This window comes from Pseudopodoces humilis, chromosome 8 (assembly GCF_049639895.1).
Source record: "Pseudopodoces humilis isolate 2021_Gansu_Grassland_sample_001 chromosome 8, ASM4963989v1, whole genome shotgun sequence".
Lineage (NCBI taxonomy): Eukaryota > Metazoa > Chordata > Aves > Passeriformes > Paridae > Pseudopodoces > Pseudopodoces humilis.
In genome coordinates this window covers 4,907,142-4,926,101 of record NC_142207.1, presented here as the reverse complement: position 1 = coordinate 4,926,101, position 18,960 = coordinate 4,907,142, and the positions used below count along the sequence as shown (strand labels likewise).

Below are 18,960 nucleotides of genomic sequence, written 5' to 3'. Positions count from 1 at the left end.
AACACTACCAATCAACAAAGTTATGGAAAGATCTTGCAATTTATTTCCTATAAAACACATTTTTTTGTGTAAGTGGATTTTCAGTTTCCTGAGAGGGGTGAAGTATAAAAGAAATAAAGCTGTATGCCTGCAGGGAAGGAAACAAAGAAATTTTATATGATAATGCCAAAACTCTCACTGTGGCTTACCTCAATGCATTACACCCACTCTAAGAGCTAGATCAGGCTTCAGTGTCTTTTTACTTGTTCATTCAGTGCCCTGTTCACACCTCATTAAAATCAACAGAAGGCTTTCTTTTGCTATAAAGGTTAAGAACGGCTGAACTTTTTTCCCCCCAAAAAACTAATTTCCATTAAATGCCCATTGCATAAAAGGATGTTGAACTCTCACACTCTGCTACCAGGTATAATTCACTCCCATGGCAAATATAACTTATGAACATTAACAGAAATATCCTGCATAATTATCCAAGGAAAATATATAAAATTCAAGTACTCTTCATGATGAAAGGCATGAATCCAAATAATAGTGTGTGTAATCACAATATAACCATCATTCTAGTTGTTTAATAAGATTGAAGAGAGTTATTTTTGTAAACATGCACAGTGGGCCACAGATAAATATTATGGATATTATTTTAGAATGCCATAGAATAAAACTCCATTTGTGTTTGCTGTATTTCCAAAGATGAAAAAATTGGTTATCTGTGAGATAAACTGGTATTTGATTCATGTGATTGCTCTGCCTGTCATAATTCCTTTATAAAATAGATTTCTGCAACAGAATCATAATTGTGACATAAATACAAAGTATGATAGCAATAACCAACTAGGAATAGGCTTCTTATTGTATTATAAGCAATTTGCAGTTCACAGAGGCTCCATTATGCTACCCAAAGAATAATGTGGGCATCAGATAAAATAAGTGTGTTACTATTTACTTACACTTCATTGGGTTTTAAAGAGATACAGTCCAGATATTTTAAAAGCAGTTTTAAAACAGACTAGACTGTTGGGTTCTTTTGTTTTATCACTTATTTATCACTTTGTTTTCTGTCTTCTTGCACCTAAACATCTCTGTATTATTCTTCACATTTTATGAATTTTCTGGTCTCTCCTTCAAACTTAACCATCCCCACGTTATGTCTTTTTTTTTTCCCTTTTCCTTTAGTCTTAAGTATTGTGTACTAGACTTAAAGAAAGAATATTTTACTGTATTTGCCTCATAGCTGATTATTATCACATATAACTGTACATCATTATGCTTTGACTTTATGCACAGAACACATGACTGTAGATGGGATAGAGCTGACCACTTTAAAGAAAAAGAAAGAAGAAAAATCCAGGAAAAAACCCAAGAGGATGTCAACTAAAATTATTCTTTAGGAAAAAAACTTAAATTAGACTTAGAGGAGGGGCTGGTGAGGAACGTGAAGCTCAAGGTCAGCCTGGGCTTCAGTGACCACAGAATGGGGGAGTTCAAGACTCTTAGGGCTGCAAGGAGGGTGCAGAACAGCTCCCTACGCTTTGGCTTCTGCAGGATCAGCTTGGGAAAGCCCTGGAGGGAAGAGGGGCCCAGGAGAGCCTGGTTGGTGTCCAAGCATCACCTCATCCATGCCCAGGAGTGATCTACCCCAACAAAGAGGAAGTAAAGATGTGTCAGAAGGATTCTGTGGATGAGCAAGTTGCTCCTGGACAAACACAAAAAGAAGGGGAAGCAATGGCACAGGTTGCCCAGAGAAGCTCTGGATGCCCATCCCTGGAAGCGTCCAAAGCCAGGTTGGACGGGGCTTGGAGCAATCTGGGACAGTGGAACATGTCCCTGTCCATGGCAGAGGGTTGGAACTGGATAAATTTTAAGGTGTCTTCCAATCCAAAGTGTTCTATGATTCTCTGAAAGAAACAGAAACCCGGGCTCTTAAGATGACTTACTTAGCAACTGTTCGTTATATTGCACAGCTGTGTAATTTATTGTGCATGGCTTCATAATTTATTGTGGCCTATAAAAGTTAAAATTAACCAGATTTACTGCTGATTTCCTTGATGAAAAAGAATATGCTTCCAGTAACAACATGACCTTTTCATCACTGGGGAGGGAAACAGAAAGGGGAAACAAGTCATAAACAACCTAAGTTTTGCTTATTCCTGCAAATCACTTGTTGAGCTGCTGTACCCTGTCAGAAGAGGTCACAGAACTTTCCTTTCTCCACTCATCATGGCAAGGGCACCACTTACTTGCAATGTTTAAAAAAGACCAATAAACTTTTTTAGAGAAGTGTCTCTTGCCTTGGTCACAGTTTTCTTCATCACTGCCATCCACACAGTCATGGATCCCATCACAAAGCCATCGCACAGGGATACAGTAGGCCTTGTTTTTGCACCGAAATTGATCTTCTTTACATTCTGTTACACAATCCATCTGTGTGAACACAGACATGAGCTGTGGATTAACGAATGAGAGCAACAACAACTTGTCTACGCTGCCAGAGGCGAGCAGTCCCTGATGGAAACCACCCCAGAGCAGGGCTTGGGGCTTGACTTGGAGAAAACAAATTTCTGCACTCCAAAACCTGTCCCCAGAGCACAGAAACATTCAACCATGGGGCTAAGTTATCATCTGACAGTACTCAGAGGATTCAAGAAAACCCTATTTGCCCTTTCAATTATTTCAACACCTAAAAAATAACCAAAAAAAATCACATCAGGAAAAGAACCAAACCACCAGAAATGTGTCAGGTACCTCATCAGATCCATCTGCACAGTCCAAGTCCCCGTTGCATTTCAAAGATGCGGAAATGCAGCCTCCGCTTGCACACACGTACTCACTTGAAGAGCAGGTTGGAGATGCTGGTTACAAACACATATTTTAGCATGAAGAAAAAGACAATTAAGGAACAAATTGATTTTGAATTAAAGTTTTCTTCTGGTTAATCTAGTGAGCAAGCTGGTGTCTAAGCAGTTTTGTAAGCTACAATAAAATATTTGAAAAATCTGAATTGTGAAATCCTAAATGAATTGTATAACTATAGTGAAAAGGTATTTGTGTTTTTCCACTTAGAAATTTAATTTTGTTTTTTCCTTATGCTTGGTAACGAAGGCAACTACACACATGCATGTATTCATAGAATGAATATATTTAAAAAATTGCATTCCTTAAAATGGGCTTAGAATTTAGGTAAATGTAGCTAATTTATAATTGAATAAGCTAAATTTTTAGAAAACCATCTTTTTGGAAAGTATACATTATTACAATTAAAATACATAAATATTTAGCAGGACATTTTAATATGAAGGTGGATGTTTTTTGTTGTGCTGTGAATCAGGAGACTTTTGTCATAGAAGCCTATGTAACTTATCAGTTACATCTAACTTACAAAAAAAAATTAGGAAAATTCCTGCAAAAATAAACAACTGTATTTTCCAAGAAATCAAAAATAAAAAAAAAAATAACAACAATAATAATTTAATAGACAAAATCTTTGCATAAGGTCTATTAAACTTTGAATAAATATCATAAAGAAAAGTATTTCAGGACCCACCAAGATTTCAAAACAGAATTTTATATGTTGAGTATTAATTATCAAATTACAATTCAAAATAATTAAATTAAATTCCTATGCCCCATCAAGGTTCACACTGCAGAGTTGTACATAAGTAGAGTTTTCAAAACACCAGTAGGAAGGCACAATGATGCAAACTCAAAACATGAAGTATTTCAGATTTTTTTATGTTTTCTCGCTACTATTAGTGACCAAGAAATCTTGATTTGATGATTTATATTCTTCCTTCACTCTGATTTATTCCTGGCTTCATTTTATATTTCAGCATTATTTAAAACAATACCTGGTTCACAATTTTTCTCATCATCCCCAAGTTTGCAGTCCTCATGACCGTCACATTTCCATTTTGCTGAGATGCACTGGCCATTGGAGCACTGGAACTGGTCCCGAGAACAGCCTGTTTCACAATACCTCTGGTACAAAGGAAACAACCAATAAACAAGATCAAGGGTTTAATAGAAACACTGGTAAATATGCAGCTGGTGACACAAGTTACAGCCCATAATTTTACATGCTATGGAATATGTAATAATTAGAGTCTTGTGAAATTAAATATATCTGTGGATATGAGTAAAAATGGTGGCTTACACTCTCCAAATAGCTGGGAAACACCTGAGGTCTCATATTGACAGGAAAGGAGAAGGAAAAAAAGGAAAAAAAAGAGAACAGGAAACCAGCAAAGTATTACCTAGTGAGCTTCTGATACACAAAAAACAGTCTTCATTGTTCTCTCAAAAAAAATCTCTCAAACCAAACCAGTGCTATGTGTGAAAAGAATGGTTTCCCAACCAGGACACAAACAATTTCCAGGATGGGAAGAGGTTCAGATCATTGCTGGGACAAGAAGATGTAGGATACTCTTAAACTTGATTTATTTGCATGTCCTCCTTTTAGAATAATTACATAAAGAGGTTTGGTTTTAATTTAGTAATGATATTTGCATACATGGATTCATGTGCAGAGTTCCCACTGCTGTCTTTGAGGAAATTTCTCTGCAGAAATCCATTCTCCAAAAATATAAAACAAAATAAAATTCTCTGAAGAAATGCTTTTTCTGGAAGATGCCTACCTCATCTGAACCATCTGCACAGTCATAGTCTCCATCACACCAGAATCTTGCTGAAACACAGTCTCCATTTGCACACAGAAAGTCTTTCAAAGTGCATGTTTGAGGCTCTGAAGAAAGAAAAGAAACAACCCTCGTTTATTAGAATTTCCTTTAAATATGCTACATGCAATCGCACCCCCATCAATCAATGAATCTGAAAAACTCAAAACTATTAGCTTGCAAATGATAAGGAGTGGTTTTCTGTGGGATTTCATTCCACAACATCTTCTAACTAAATTTCATTTACATATGGGAAGATAGTGATGAATATTCTTCCATTACTTTCATACATTTCAGTTCAATCAAACTGCTTTGCACAAATAACATGATGTTGAGTATATATGTTTTATGAATTTCAACACATGCATGTCACTACAGTGTTTGTGAGAGATGTACCAGAGACCAGAAATACATTTGGCATGTCAACATACAATGTAATTAGAACTAGGCAGTTTTCTGATTTTCCATCACACAGCAGCACATCATTTATCACATACCTTTTAGTGTGTGTGTGTATCTAGTCAGCTTCCCCTGCGCTCAGCACTCAGGGGAATGGCAAATGGAACACAAAAGTTCAGTGTTTCAAATAAAAATAAATACTGCTGAGACAGAAACATTGGCAAGGGGGACTTCTGTGGAAGATTCCCACAGGAGAACATCATGTGCTTTCCTCCTGTAACGAGGACCACTACAAAAGGCATTTACTGGATGCTGAAGCATGAGACCAAACAAAGGTAGAGAGGTTTTGGGGATTTAGGAGAAGTTAAGCAAGACTCTATATGCAATTTAGATCTGCCAGTCACAGGGCTTGGGGGAAAAAAGGACTTAAAAGGCAAACAAGGTTTATTTGTGGGATTATTTCTACCACAGTACAATGCATTATGTAAATAATGTAAAATCCAGAATAAGGATTAATTAGTAAAAATTTCAGCAGAGAGATGGGAAACAGCAAACTACAGTGATTAAACCAAAGGAAAAAGGGTGAAAAAAACCAGGGGACAGAAAGAGCAGACAGCAACAATGGACAGTAGGAATGGACAGCAATAAATTGAGTAATGCTGAAGGGTCCTTTGGTGAGTTAAGGAAGGTGAAAGCATGAATGCTTTTGTAAAATGTAACACAGTGATAAAAAAACCCACAAAATCACAGACCTCAAACTGAGAAAAATTTGGTAAATACCAGCATGAGAATACACCAGACATAAGTTACATTAATATAACATAAACTGGACTTCGGGTGTTTTGTTTTTTGGGCTTTTTTTCCCCCGCAAGATTTATAAGAATCAAAAACTGTTCAAGGAAAGGAGTAGTTTTAATCAACTTTTCCACTGCTTTTTTCCACTCTTTAGTTCATAAAAAGACTCTAAATGATTCAGTTTGAATTTTTTTTAAGATGTCATTTTTCAGGTAGGCACAAATTCTAATTTTGAGGTTGTAGGGAAGTCATTTTAAAAGCAAAACTACAGCAATTACATCAGTTCTCCAGAAATGTTATATTTCAGCAAATCAAAAGCTGGCATTTATGTGGACTCAGATTATATGCACACTACCTCAATGTTTTTTCAAAGTGTAAACTTTAGCAAATCCCTGACATTTGATTCTTTTTGTTTTCAGCAGGCCAAGAAGGAGAATTTAATGATATGATAAAATATATAAAGACAATAATTTGTTGGAAAAGTAATTCACAAGCAAAAAAAAAAAATTGTCATGTTTCTATATTGATTGGAAAAATACAAGCAAATACTTTTTGCTATACTGCTAATAAATTATTTATAAGCAGAGATTTGATACTGGAAAAATCTACACAAAGAGCTAAGTACTCAATTCTCTGTTTGCAAGAAATATTTCTTCTACTGCTGGGATCCAGCTCTGTGATTTACATATGAACACAGAAAAGTACTTTTCCATCAGTGCTCAGATTGTTAGAAAGGAATAAGTATTAATACAAAGCAGAATTAAAGGATAATCATTAATAGACTTCTGTATAACCCATGAAGGACAGCATATTTTAGCTTCTGCTTTACCAAAACACTGAAACTCCTTCCCAAGAAAAGAATTTGGGATACAAATTTACCCCAGGACAAAATTAACTAATTTGTTTTCTTGGCAACTTGTAGAAGCAACAAAAGAGCATTTGGAAGAACTTGTAGCAACATGAATATTTTTACACTGATTGAATTCATGTCTTGCTACAACATTATTATGTTTGCTTTGCTTCAGTGTTTACAATACCTTATATTTTCTTTAATCACATTACATTTAAAAAAAACTACTGGTGCCTTATTTTTAGCTGGAATAAAATAAGTTAGAATCAGATTCATTCTTATGGAATTTTCCTTTTTTGGACTTTCATGAAAGAGGAAACACTATTTTTGTAGTGATTTGTTTTTAAAAATTCAGATGATCTCTGAAAGTAAATTCTCCCTCCAAAGAGATATTACATCAGAGGAGTTAACAACATATCCTACATTTCTTATTGAGGACTCATTATATACCAATATCCATGCTATAAACTCTTATTTCACAGTGTCCAAATATAGTTAAAAAACAACAGACTGTAAGACAAATACAGCTAAATAAAGAAGACTTAATGGGCACAATGATTTGCATGACAACACTAATAATTTTTCCAACCCATACAGGTTTTGTTTTTTTTTAACATGTATTGTTTCACTTATGATATGACCAGAAGAGTGAACTTCTTGCAGGTGAAGAAAATATACAGAAAAGTGTAAATTCTTGAGCTGAATTTCTATAATTCAGTGAATTCATTCTGCATTCTTGAGAAACATCTCATTTTCTGATATAGTTCTCTGACAGCCCTTTGTATATTATATTCATGGATGCCATGAACAATTTATCTCACTGTGCAATGTAACATATTTTGTCAAATGCTTTTGAAGTTCTAATTTCATATATATCTCTTTCATTACACTTTATTCTGTAAGTGGCTTGATGGTCTATAAAAATTTTATACATCAGTTTCAAACAGCTGAGTTGTATTATGTACTGTCCCAGTGCTTCCAAGAGTTTGGATTTTAAAACTGTACCAGCCTACCGTGTTTAATTTAAACAGTAGAATCTATAGTTAGAATTTAAGTGTGCATTTGGTAAGCAACTAGCACACTTTAGTTTAATTCACTTTCATATCTGGATGCTCTGAGCTCACTAATTCTATCCATTACAATTAATTACAAATTTCTTTATCTTCAAGTCTACAGAGCAACCAAGAACTGAATGTATAACTTAACTATTGATATGAGCACAAAGTTGGTTAACTTCATAATGTTTTATTTTTTTTAACTTCAGATTATTTCTTTCACATTATTTTAACTTTTTAATATCACTTTGTAGTATAATGATCTAAAATTTTAAAGGGGATTATTACTGCTGGGTCATACAAAGGGCTAATTCCAAATGTGATACTCAACACTTATTTTGCAAACAGCAACAATATTTTGTGGAAGTTTTTGTTTTGGTTGTTTTTTTTCCAAACTTTCAACAGACTGCCCAGTGCTGTAGATTAACACCACCACAGCAAAACTATGATTCTCTATTTGATTTCTACATGAGAATAAAAGAACATAAAATAATTTCTTGCTACTTGCAATACAGAAAACTGACACTAATAATAAATTCCCAAGTAAAATCTCCCACAAAAGCTAAGAAAGCCTTTGTGTGCCAAACCCCTGGGGTATAACAACAAAAGGCTCTGAGTGATTACTGAGCCACACGACATTTTCCCTTTTTTATGTAACACTTGCATATGAAAACCACAGCAGTACTGCTTGCAGCAATAAAACTCACAGCATTTTCAAGTGCAGGTAGTAATTACCAGGCAGACAAATCCACTTTAACCTCCCAAGCTGAATGAGACACGCTGTACCTAGAGACCACATCTTGAACTGGAGAAAGGGGCAGCAGCATGTTCTCAGCACTAGAATGCCTAATTTATTGAGCTTTCTAGATCATCCCCATAAAGATACTAAATATACACTCATATACAATCAGGAATGTGTATTCAAGATTATGAACCAAAAAAAGATATTAACTGTGTATTTCTGAGTAAAAAGGTAAAAAACCACAGCAATTGTCAGGAGAAGGCACTGCAGAACATTTAAGGAATGTCCTTCTTGAAATATTTTATAAAGACAATAATTACTAGATAAAAATATTACAAAATTTTCATTTCTTCCTGACAGCCAGATGGAAATTAACTCCCTGAAAGTGTTATTACAGAAATTTATTAGGCCTTCAGGTTCCTCATAGGTAGGAGAGAACTGGGTAACTGAACTGCTTTGAATAACCACATCTACTTCTCAGTGCAATTAAATATTATAGAAATTGACTTCTCAATATGAAACAAGGAAAATCATCTCAAGAATAAAATGAAAATAATGAGCAGGTAGTGTTTGATCAAAATTCTTTGTTAACAAATGCTTAACACTTTACCTCTGAAGAGTGTTTGATTCTTTTTTAAAGATAAGAAATCTGATATGTAACAAACTGATAAACTAATTGTGATATTTATTTTTAATTCACCATGTTATTGAGCAATTGGAGGTCTTTTTGAAGTATTTTTTCATAGCTGATTCAGCTCTTTATGAGTGAACGGGATTGGAGAATTACAGCAAGGGACATTTGCTGTAATTTGATTTTCAGCAGGTCAGAGGTTGTTGAATGAATATACATGTATGTTTTATCACAATTCAAAAGTTTCCCCTTGCACATTGCTAACCTGACTATTCTAACATGGACTAAGGTAAAAGTTACTTACTACAGTTCTCTTCATCAGAATTATCTCCACAATCATTCTGGCTGTCACATCTCCAGTGATCTGGAATGCAGTTGTTGTTTTTGCACTGGAACTCATGAGGTCCACAAGTTTTTTTATCTGTAATTAAGGTGAATAATATTTACAGTGTTGCAAACAAAGAGTCAAAATGGGAAAGACTCCCACTAAATACATGATAATGTTACTGGATACATTTAAGGATGAGCAACCATAATGTGTAAAGTGTTACTTTCAAGAATGATTTATTTCTCATTCTTTAAGCTTCTATTTATACATTCACACCTTAATCTTAAATTTGATTAAATTAAAATATGCAGAGTATAAACTGTCCTATAAAGTTAAAAAATATAAAATTCAGAGGGAGTCACAAGAGAGGGTATTAGTGCACTCAATGAATCTCAATGACTGAATTAATTTTCCTTGAATTTACCTGTAAGATTGCTCTAAAAAGAATCAGATCACAGTAAACCACTAGAATATTGATTTGAAAAATGTACAAAGTATGTATTTCTCAAAAGTTATTTTTACATATAACAATTTAGGACAGAAAATTTTGCACTTTGACTTTAATTTTTACCTACTGATGGATTGGATTGGATGCTACTCATATGAGGTAAAGCATTACAAAGCCTATAGTGCTACACTGAGGGAAATTTCCTTCAATTTGTATATTTTCAATGAGCTTTTCTATTTACAGGGGAGCATTGGAAGCAAAGCCTCTTAGAGATACATGAACACCCTGATCTCCTCCAGCAGGAGGGAGCTGCCTCTGTGTTTTCTGTGAGCAATTCTTGAATAATTCGTTCAGCTTCTAAGGACTGAGATGAAGTAAATTAAAAAGTTATCAGTGACATTTTTGTTTGGGGGGGAAAAGAAAAGGTTTGCTTTGTAAAAGCCTCAATGACATATTTAAAATTACATGTCACTGTGATATTGCACTAGAAAATGTTTAAATTTCCGTTAGGCAAAGTCATAACATGTCAGAGCAGCTTCACTCTGCTCTCATGGCAACTCGAGGGCTGCTGCTGACTGACAGACACAGCAGCTTCAATCAGCCCAATTCCTCTGCTGCTGAACCACAAATTAAAGGTGCTAATTTGAAGCTATGGGCCAAACTGCTGCATTTTCCCTGCTGTTTTAGGTGTGGCTCTGGAACTAGACTGATAAAACCATGTTTGAGTATCAAGACTGGTGTTGCAGCTCTGTTGTGTAAGCTCAAAAATCTGGTCACTGCAATTCTACCTTTTGTGTTTGCTCCTTATTCTCTGCCAATGTCACAACTGCAAGAAGTTTTCTCCCAAAGTATGCTTATTCTTTTTTTTTTTTTCCCATTATATTTTTCAATATTATAGTCTATGGTACTTTGATCATGATATTTCAAATAGTTGCACTGGCAAACAATTAAAAATATTTAGTATTTAAAAACATAAAAATATTCCTCCCAAACTTATGGCGCTTGAATTTTCATTCTGTAGCTCTGCAAAGGATAAAGTTCCAAACCTGAAATCCATTCTTATGTTTATTAAAATACTTCTAGCAAAGTCTGCAACCTCCCACTGGAGTATTTGCCCACAAAATGAGCAGCAACACTAATGACAGATAACATCACAGCAACACATAAATATTCTATTTATCTTTCCACATTCAGAGAAATACCAAGATCTAATCAGTAATACACAGAAGCCTGAGATGACACCCATTCATTTCAGTTACCTGAACATGCAAGATATCTTTTCTTACTCTTCATAAAGAATTATTTAGTTCTCAAGCATGCTAAATCAATTTTGTAGCATTTCCTTTTCTATATATGTGAACAAAACCTAGCTGTTTCTTTTAAATTTATCCAACCTTAACCTCTGATTTCGACTTGAATGCTAATCTTTCTCTTCTTATTCTATTCCTGCCAAACATAAAGGAATATAGATTTATTTTTTTTTAATACAAAATATTTTGCATATTTGTAAGGCTCTTCCTTCTTCACAAATCTGAAAACTTCATTTTTCCTCTGTGTTGAATGATCTTGTGTAGCAGCTTACGGGTGACAATGTCTTACAAACCAGATTTGCTTGTCTTGTATTTCTTTCTTCACATTAATGAGAGCTGAGGAAAACACTGGGATATCAGAGACAGGATACAACAAAGAGGAAAATTTGGGAGAGGTGTGTAACAATTATCTGTTCTTTGAGAATGATGGATTCATTCACCTCCAAGGAAACAGTGCAAGACCTTATTTATTGGGAATTGTGGAACCATGAAAAGCACATAGGGGCCCATGCACGTTTTGTCATCTCTGCCTTCAACACTGAATTTCTTTCTCGTTTTTCTTAAAATAAGACCACCTTAAAGCGTGAAAATTCGGGTAGAAATGGTGCTAAGGCAAAGGAGCAAACACTGATAGCTCCATTTTCATATTTCTCTCTTCAAATTGTCATTATGAGATTCACTGTCCTACTGTAACAGGCACAGCCCTTCCCTGGAAATCTGTGTGACCACCTGAGGTAGCTGCTGGTGGATTGGGTTCACTTTCTTTGTGCATACTGAACTAGGATTTTATTTTAGAAATACTTCTAATGGACATCAGGAAAACAGGATGGAGGTTTAAATGGGGAAACAAAACAAGGCAAAAGAGCCCATATGAACCCTAAAAGCATCTTGATTCAAATATCAATCCCTGTGAATGTAACCACTAATTGTATGCATTGTTCATCTTCGGGGATTTTAAATCCATATATTTTCATTTGTGTCTGTGTGTGTCTGAGTGGGATAAAATCCAAAACTGAAAGGAATTTGGTTTTAGATCCTGGATCAGCTGGCTGTCCTTGAGCTTGGCAGGCTGACAACCGTGCTGGATAAAGGAAGTTAGAAGCCTGTTGAAGGAAGTTTAAGTTTATATAATACATCTTTCAAGCATCTCAAATAAAACATTTTCATCAGGAAAAAAAACCTGTTTGATTACTCTCACTCTAAAAATAAAATTAATATTAAAAAAAGTGAGAAGGCAGAAGGCAGTCATGCCAATGTTGACACCAGGAAAATAAAGACCCGAAACACACATGACTTTTAAAGAATATTATAAAATCACTTTCCAAGACCACACACAGCTTTCTTCAGATTCTAGCTCAAAGTGGTCCATTTTGATGTAAAGTATCAAAGTTGAGAACAAGGATTCATATAATCTAATGGCTTTTTTAAATTGCCTGGACAGTTAAAACCAATTAATTGTACTTGCTATTCTCTGAGAAACACCAGACACTCCTAAAGAAACACACATTTCCTAATTCTACCTCAATTGTCTGAGCTGGAAAGAAACCACAGATAACTAAATACATTCACACTGCTTCTAGCAAATGTACTCAGTGTAATATCTCCAATAACACACAGCAGCAGAAGTTGACTAAGCAAAATACATATGGCCATGCAGCACTCAAGCAGAAAGAGATTATTTTACACAAGTTGTGCATTGCAGGCGTTTTAGAAATGAACTCCAAACAATAACAAATTAGTGTTACATCAACATATGTAGATCCTTTTTATACTCAGCCTGCAGCTTTAGAGTTTAATTCTATCAAACTTTGTCCATAAAAATAACAATCTTTAACTTGAAAAAAAAAATGCAGAAGACTAAATTCTGTTGAAGCTACTACCACTGTAAGGTCATTTAACCATATTTCAAATACTAAAAATATGGAAAACTTCAGAATGTGATTAAACACACCCTGTTCTTGTCAAGGCTTAGCTGTTCCATGTGTACTCAACAGTGTTTGGCACAGAAATTGTGACTATGGATAAATTATTCTGTCTCCTCCAACACAAAAACCAAGAGCAGTGAATGCAGCCAGGAGGTTAAAAATAAAGATGTGGGTGTTTTTTTCAGGGAAGTGTGTGGTTAAGCTGTGGAACAGCTCGCTGCAGCATGTTGTGAAAACTTTACAAAGGTGAAAAGAGAGTGAAATCTATGATGAATTATTGTATTCAGAGACATATTTGACTGAAAATATCACTGATTCTCAAATGGTTAGAGGATGGAAAGGTATCCCAGGGAAGTTTCAGTACAGGCCTGCTTTGCTCACATATTCCTCCCTAGACACTCACTGCCAGAGACAGAAGTCATGAGTCTCAGATATAAGCCAACACCTCCAGCTGTATATGTTGTGATTTAAAAAACGTGTTGAGCTTGGGATTGCACACACTGCTTCTCTATGCTTTTTAATCATTTCAGTGATTTTTATTCTGCCTATTGTAAAATGATGGCTCAGAGTGAAGTACCTATTTTATACACATTTTTTCTTATCTACTGTCAGTTTTATTTCCTTTTCTCTTTCTAAATTTAAAAATAAAAAGGTGACTTGAGCATATTACTAGATGAATCATTTTATGACCATTTGTGCCACATCAGGTGGGGGTGCACAGGTTGGCCAAAATGCAAATCCACAGTTTGGAAGCTTTGAATGCTGTCCCAATTGGAAAGCCACAGCATGTTGGAGAGCCAGGTGATGTGGAATGGTGGAGGAAAAAGTAGCTGTCACAGATCAGAAAGTGAGCAGTGCAGGGCTGCTTCAATAACAGCCCTGAAGTGGATATGAGGCTTGATCTCCTTTGCATTCACTGCTTCTTCAAGACAAATGAATCTGTGGACTGTAAACTTCTCAGCAGTTGACAGGAGTAATTACTTTCCCCATCTTGGCAATTTAAACGATGGTTTTGGATTTTCAGTGTTGAGAAAGTTCATTTTCCCAGGCATATTTACCACCTTCAGCATTTTTATATATGCTCATGTGTCAACTATTTGAAACACATCCATGGAAAAACAGCTCAGTGCTTTGTCCTTGACTGTAGCCTGTAGTTTTGTTACTCGGTTGTCCCAGAGATAAACCTGTCCAGACACAGGTGTTCCATCAAACCATTCACTGAGGCATGGATGAATAATGGTGAGAGCTTTAAATGTTCCATATTTGCCTTGCTCTCTTCCACCTCAGAACATTTTTCTGTGTTTTCCTTTATAGACCAGTGTTGAAAGTTTCACAAGTTCTGCACATGGTTAGCGTGTGTCTTGCTTTGACACCCACCTTCAGGGATTTTCCAGCAGTACTGATCCACTTACTCTGCCTCTGATTGTCTGTAATCCATTTCCAGGCAGAATACTGATATTTATTATTTTCTCTAATTACAACAACAAGATCTGACTCATAGCTCCCTGGAGCTCACAGAGAGAAGCTGGTCATGTCTAGTTAGAAACCGGTCTGAAACTTTCTATACCATCAGTCTTAACTACCAGGATTTGCAAATTATTGTATTTTCACTATTTATGAACTTCAGCAGCAATAAAGTTCAGACTGAACTGACAGAAACTGGATAACACTGTGAGAAAAATAAAGAATGTCACCGTATCCTGTGACAGCCACCACATTCTGTGCCACTTCTATGATTCTAAATGCAAAATGAGAGCCTCATTTGCAGCTCCTGCCAATAAAGAAGTGTTACAATAGGAATTTTATGAGCCACTCATAAAAAGATTGCCATTCAGTAAGAACTGGATGAGCCAGAGACGTTCCAGATAGGTATTATCAAACACTGAAAGAGGATATAAAAAGTAGGATGATTATTTCCTTTTGCTAAAAATATATCAAGCCACAGCAACAGATTCAGAGCCACTGGCATACTCACCACAATTTGCTTCATCTGACCCATCTGCACAATCTGGGTCCTCATCACACACCCACAGCTTGGAAATGCAGTGCTTTGTTGTTTTACATTGGAAGTGGTCTGGAGAACAACTGTTTTCAGCTTTAAATAAAAGAGTTACAGATCAAAATTAGAAATTTATGCTAATATTCAAAATATATAAAATATTCAAATTTATTTATGCTAATATTCAAAATATTCAAAATATCTCTAGCAAAATTTATATAATATCTGTAAGAAAAAAGCATCAGGTTTATACTCTTAATATCTCTGTAATTTTCTTATATATAATTTTATATAAACATTAAAGTATAACAATATAATGAAGTGTCTATTGTGATTTTTTTCAACAGCAAAAGACTGATAGAATTGAACCACTTTAGCAAAAATCAGACGAGTTTTCTTCCCTAACTTTCCAAAATGCCAGTTGTAAATTCTGAGAGTCAGCCTATAGGAATAAGATGCCTCTGGATGCTTTGATCAAAAACAAAACCAGAATTATGCATGATTTCTGTGAAATTCTGTTCTCTCTTAAATGGGGTAAATGTTGAGAAAATTTTGACAAATATTTCACTTTGTCAGTTTAGAACAATTTTGGAATGAATCCTACAGCAAGAAAAAGATGCAAAGATGCAGCTGAGCTTTCAGTCCATTCTTTAAGGGTGCTCTAAGTTAAAGCTTAACTCCATTAACCTTAGAACAGCCATTTAATAACAAAACAGATCCTCAGTGCACCCATGTGATTCTAGATGTTCTTTAGAGTTGAGTATATGTACTACAAATAATTTTAGACTGAACTGGTCATAGGGAGAAAACAGAAAACCTTTGATAAGGTTATACCACATGAATGTCTGTCCCACCTTTACCTAAGGAATTCTGTAGTAGAAAGCTTTTAAAAACTTTCTTATCCCTGTTGAAAAGCAGTTTGCTCCCTGGCACTACCATTGTTCTTGGGTTTGGCAAGATAAAAAATTTAGGTTTGCTAAAAGTTGATTTCTTATTATTTCTTTCAGTGTCACATTTCCATAGACTTGGGTATGTTCCTAAGTGTACTACAACAAATAATTCTGCTCCTCGGCTGGGACACATCACCAGGGGATTTCTCAGGGCTTTACAAGAAAGACCAGCACAATGACCTTGAACATACGGAAAGCCTTCAGTATGAAATGTGACTTTGAAAAAATCACATGGTAAGCTAAGCAGAACAGCAGCAGAGCTAAAAAATAAAAGTATTTTATGGATCCCAGACAGGTGACATCAGAGTGAGAGAATCTCACCTGTTACTTGTCTTGTGCCAGGAGCCCAAGTCAATATGAACTCACAGTCCCTGAGCTGTAGACTCTGCTGCTCTGATTTAACTTAACCAAGGTTCTTGGGAACCTTCCACATCTCATGTGCAGTTCTCTCCAAGGAAAGAAAAATAATCTCCCTTATCTTTTGCAGGAGTTTACTTGATCCCTCTTAATCCATTTCTAAAGAAACTCAATGTGCAACCAACAAAAAAAATGTTTTCTGCAAAACTTGTATTTACATCTCTCCCGAGCAGTTTGGAAGACAGCCATTGAACACAAGCACAAACAAAGCCTTCTATCCTCAGCAACCCTCCTCCCCTTGGAGAAGGATTTGTTCTTTGCAGAAATGCAGCTCATGCAAACCTTGAGAAAGCTGATCCAGAACAAGCAGCTCAGATCAGCAGCAGATCTGAGCGGTGAAATTAGTAAAAGACAGAGCTACATTTCAAGGCAGCCCCATCATCTTTGTTACAAAATGATCAAAGACACAAACTTATTCAACAAATTTCCATCATAAATCTGAAAATGTTTTCTCCACTTATATCTAAGAAATGTAAAGTGAAAATAGATGTATGAAAATTTGCACTAAATCTGAGCAAATGGAAATCCAGTTACATATATAAATTAATGAAATCCCCAGAGAAAGGGGAACAAAAAAAAAAAAAAAATAATCAATGAAAGAAAAAGGATGTAGAAGGAGCTGTGGATCTACAGCTTTTCCAACAAAAGGTTTTGAGAAACACCTTTTTCCATTGAAATGCATTGCTGCAAGGCATGGCAGATGAAAGCCTCAGGAAGATGAGTCATTTCTGAGGCAGTTAAGAGTCAAATACATGTTTCAACCTCAGTCAAAAACCCAATTAAATGCCTGAAATTGTTTCTACCCCTCTCTTCTTTGCAATGACTTTAAATTTGGAGTTAATAAATGGCATTTTAGTTTGCTCTTTTGTATATGAAACATTGCACACCAGTCCTGTGAATTAACTGTTTGCACATTCTCAAATTGTTGTAGATAGAGGACATTTACAGTGTTTTAGTCCAGTTCCCTGTTTAAAAACAGCTACAGAGCAAAATTCTCTAAGCTTAACTTACGACAGTCTCTTTCATCTTCTTCATCACCACAGTCATCCTGACCATTGCATCTCAGGTTTATTGGGATACACTTCTGGTTTTTTGTGCACTTGAACTGCCCTGACAGACACACGTGTGTGTCTGTAAATGAGAAGAAAATAGAAATAACAAGTAAAAATGATGAAAAGTTGAAAAGATTAAAACTTCAAAGGCACATGAAAAAAAATGCTCTTTGTTGAAAGAGTGTGAAAAGTGGCATTTAAACCAGTTTGGCCTGTTTCTGAAGCCTGCAGTGTATCCAAGCACCTACCACAGTTAAGTTCATCAGAATTGTCCCCACAGTCGTTCTCTCCATCACAGATAAAGGCTGGAAGGGCACAAAGCCCAGTGCCACACTGGAAACGTCCTGGCTGACATTTGAATTCAGCTGGGAAAAGACAAAACTGCTTATGAATTCTACCAGAAGAATGGTTAATGTCCCACTATTGCTGTTCTTACCCCATGGACTAATCAAAAATACCTTTAAACTTGTATGTCCTTCATAATCTCAATCTGAGTATATACGAGTAATTAAGAGGTACACATATGATTGCAAGACTAATTTCAAAGTCTGATATCTTTAATTTGTGCAGCTCCAGTTACAGTGCTAATGACACAGAGTGAAAACAACCTGCAGGTTGAAGCTTACCAAAGGCTCAACAGGGACCTGCAATTTAGGATCTAAACCCTTGAGTTGAAGTCTGATTTTAAGGAACTCCCTATCCCACTGTAATTCTATTTCCCAAGAAAGGCCTGACACTGCTCCTTCTCCATTAGAAATAATGAGCAATTAGGTACCTCTATAGTAATATTATATGTAAACATAGAGTAGCTTAAAATAAGAACTTATGCAGAATGACTGCATATGTTAAAATTTGCTTCAGAGGCCTCAGCAGCAGGAAAAGAGAACTCACTATAAAATTGTAGAAATAGGGGTGAGGGATTTCAATACAAAAAAAATAAAATTAACTGTTAATTAGCCAGAAGACTGTAGAACACACAGAATTTTTTTTTCAGGTAAGCTTAAGGGAGGAAAGCAAAGATCACAGGGAGAACATTGCTGTTGCTCAGAAAACTGCAGTAATAATGTGCATCTAAACTTCTATATTGCAACAAAACACGAGCAAATGAGATTAAAATCCCACTTTTTTATTACACAGAAAAAAAAAAACCAAACAAATAAACCTGTCAGAATTTTGTATTTATGCAAAGAATTCCACAACCTCAGAGCACAGCTTCAAAATGAAAACCTTTCGCAAAAACATAACCGGGATGAAGAAAACGTTTGAAAGATGAAAAACACGTATGATTTTTTTTGAAAGACCTTAAAAGACTCAGAGACACAAGTGTCCAAGAAATCCTTTTCCTAGACTTATAAAGTGTTATGTTTGACTTGGACCCTGCTGGCGCAGCTG

The 18,960-nt window shown here is 35.5% G+C and overlaps 1 protein-coding gene across 1 annotated transcript in view; it reads right to left on the bottom strand.

Moving 5' to 3' along the window:
* LRP1B (LDL receptor related protein 1B) overlaps positions 1-18,960 on the bottom strand; it is a 714,787-nt gene that overhangs the window by 55,912 nt on the left and 639,915 nt on the right. Inside the window, exons 66-73 of the mRNA XM_088058617.1 lie at positions 17,817-17,933; positions 17,528-17,647; positions 15,126-15,245; positions 9,444-9,560; positions 4,629-4,735; positions 3,843-3,972; positions 2,740-2,846; positions 2,286-2,418 (exon numbers count right to left, since the gene is read on the bottom strand). Of these exons, the coding sequence (XP_087914743.1) occupies positions 2,286-2,418; positions 2,740-2,846; positions 3,843-3,972; positions 4,629-4,735; positions 9,444-9,560; positions 15,126-15,245; positions 17,528-17,647; positions 17,817-17,933 (951 nt within the window). The remainder of the gene's footprint in view (positions 1-2,285; positions 2,419-2,739; positions 2,847-3,842; positions 3,973-4,628; positions 4,736-9,443; positions 9,561-15,125; positions 15,246-17,527; positions 17,648-17,816; positions 17,934-18,960) is intronic.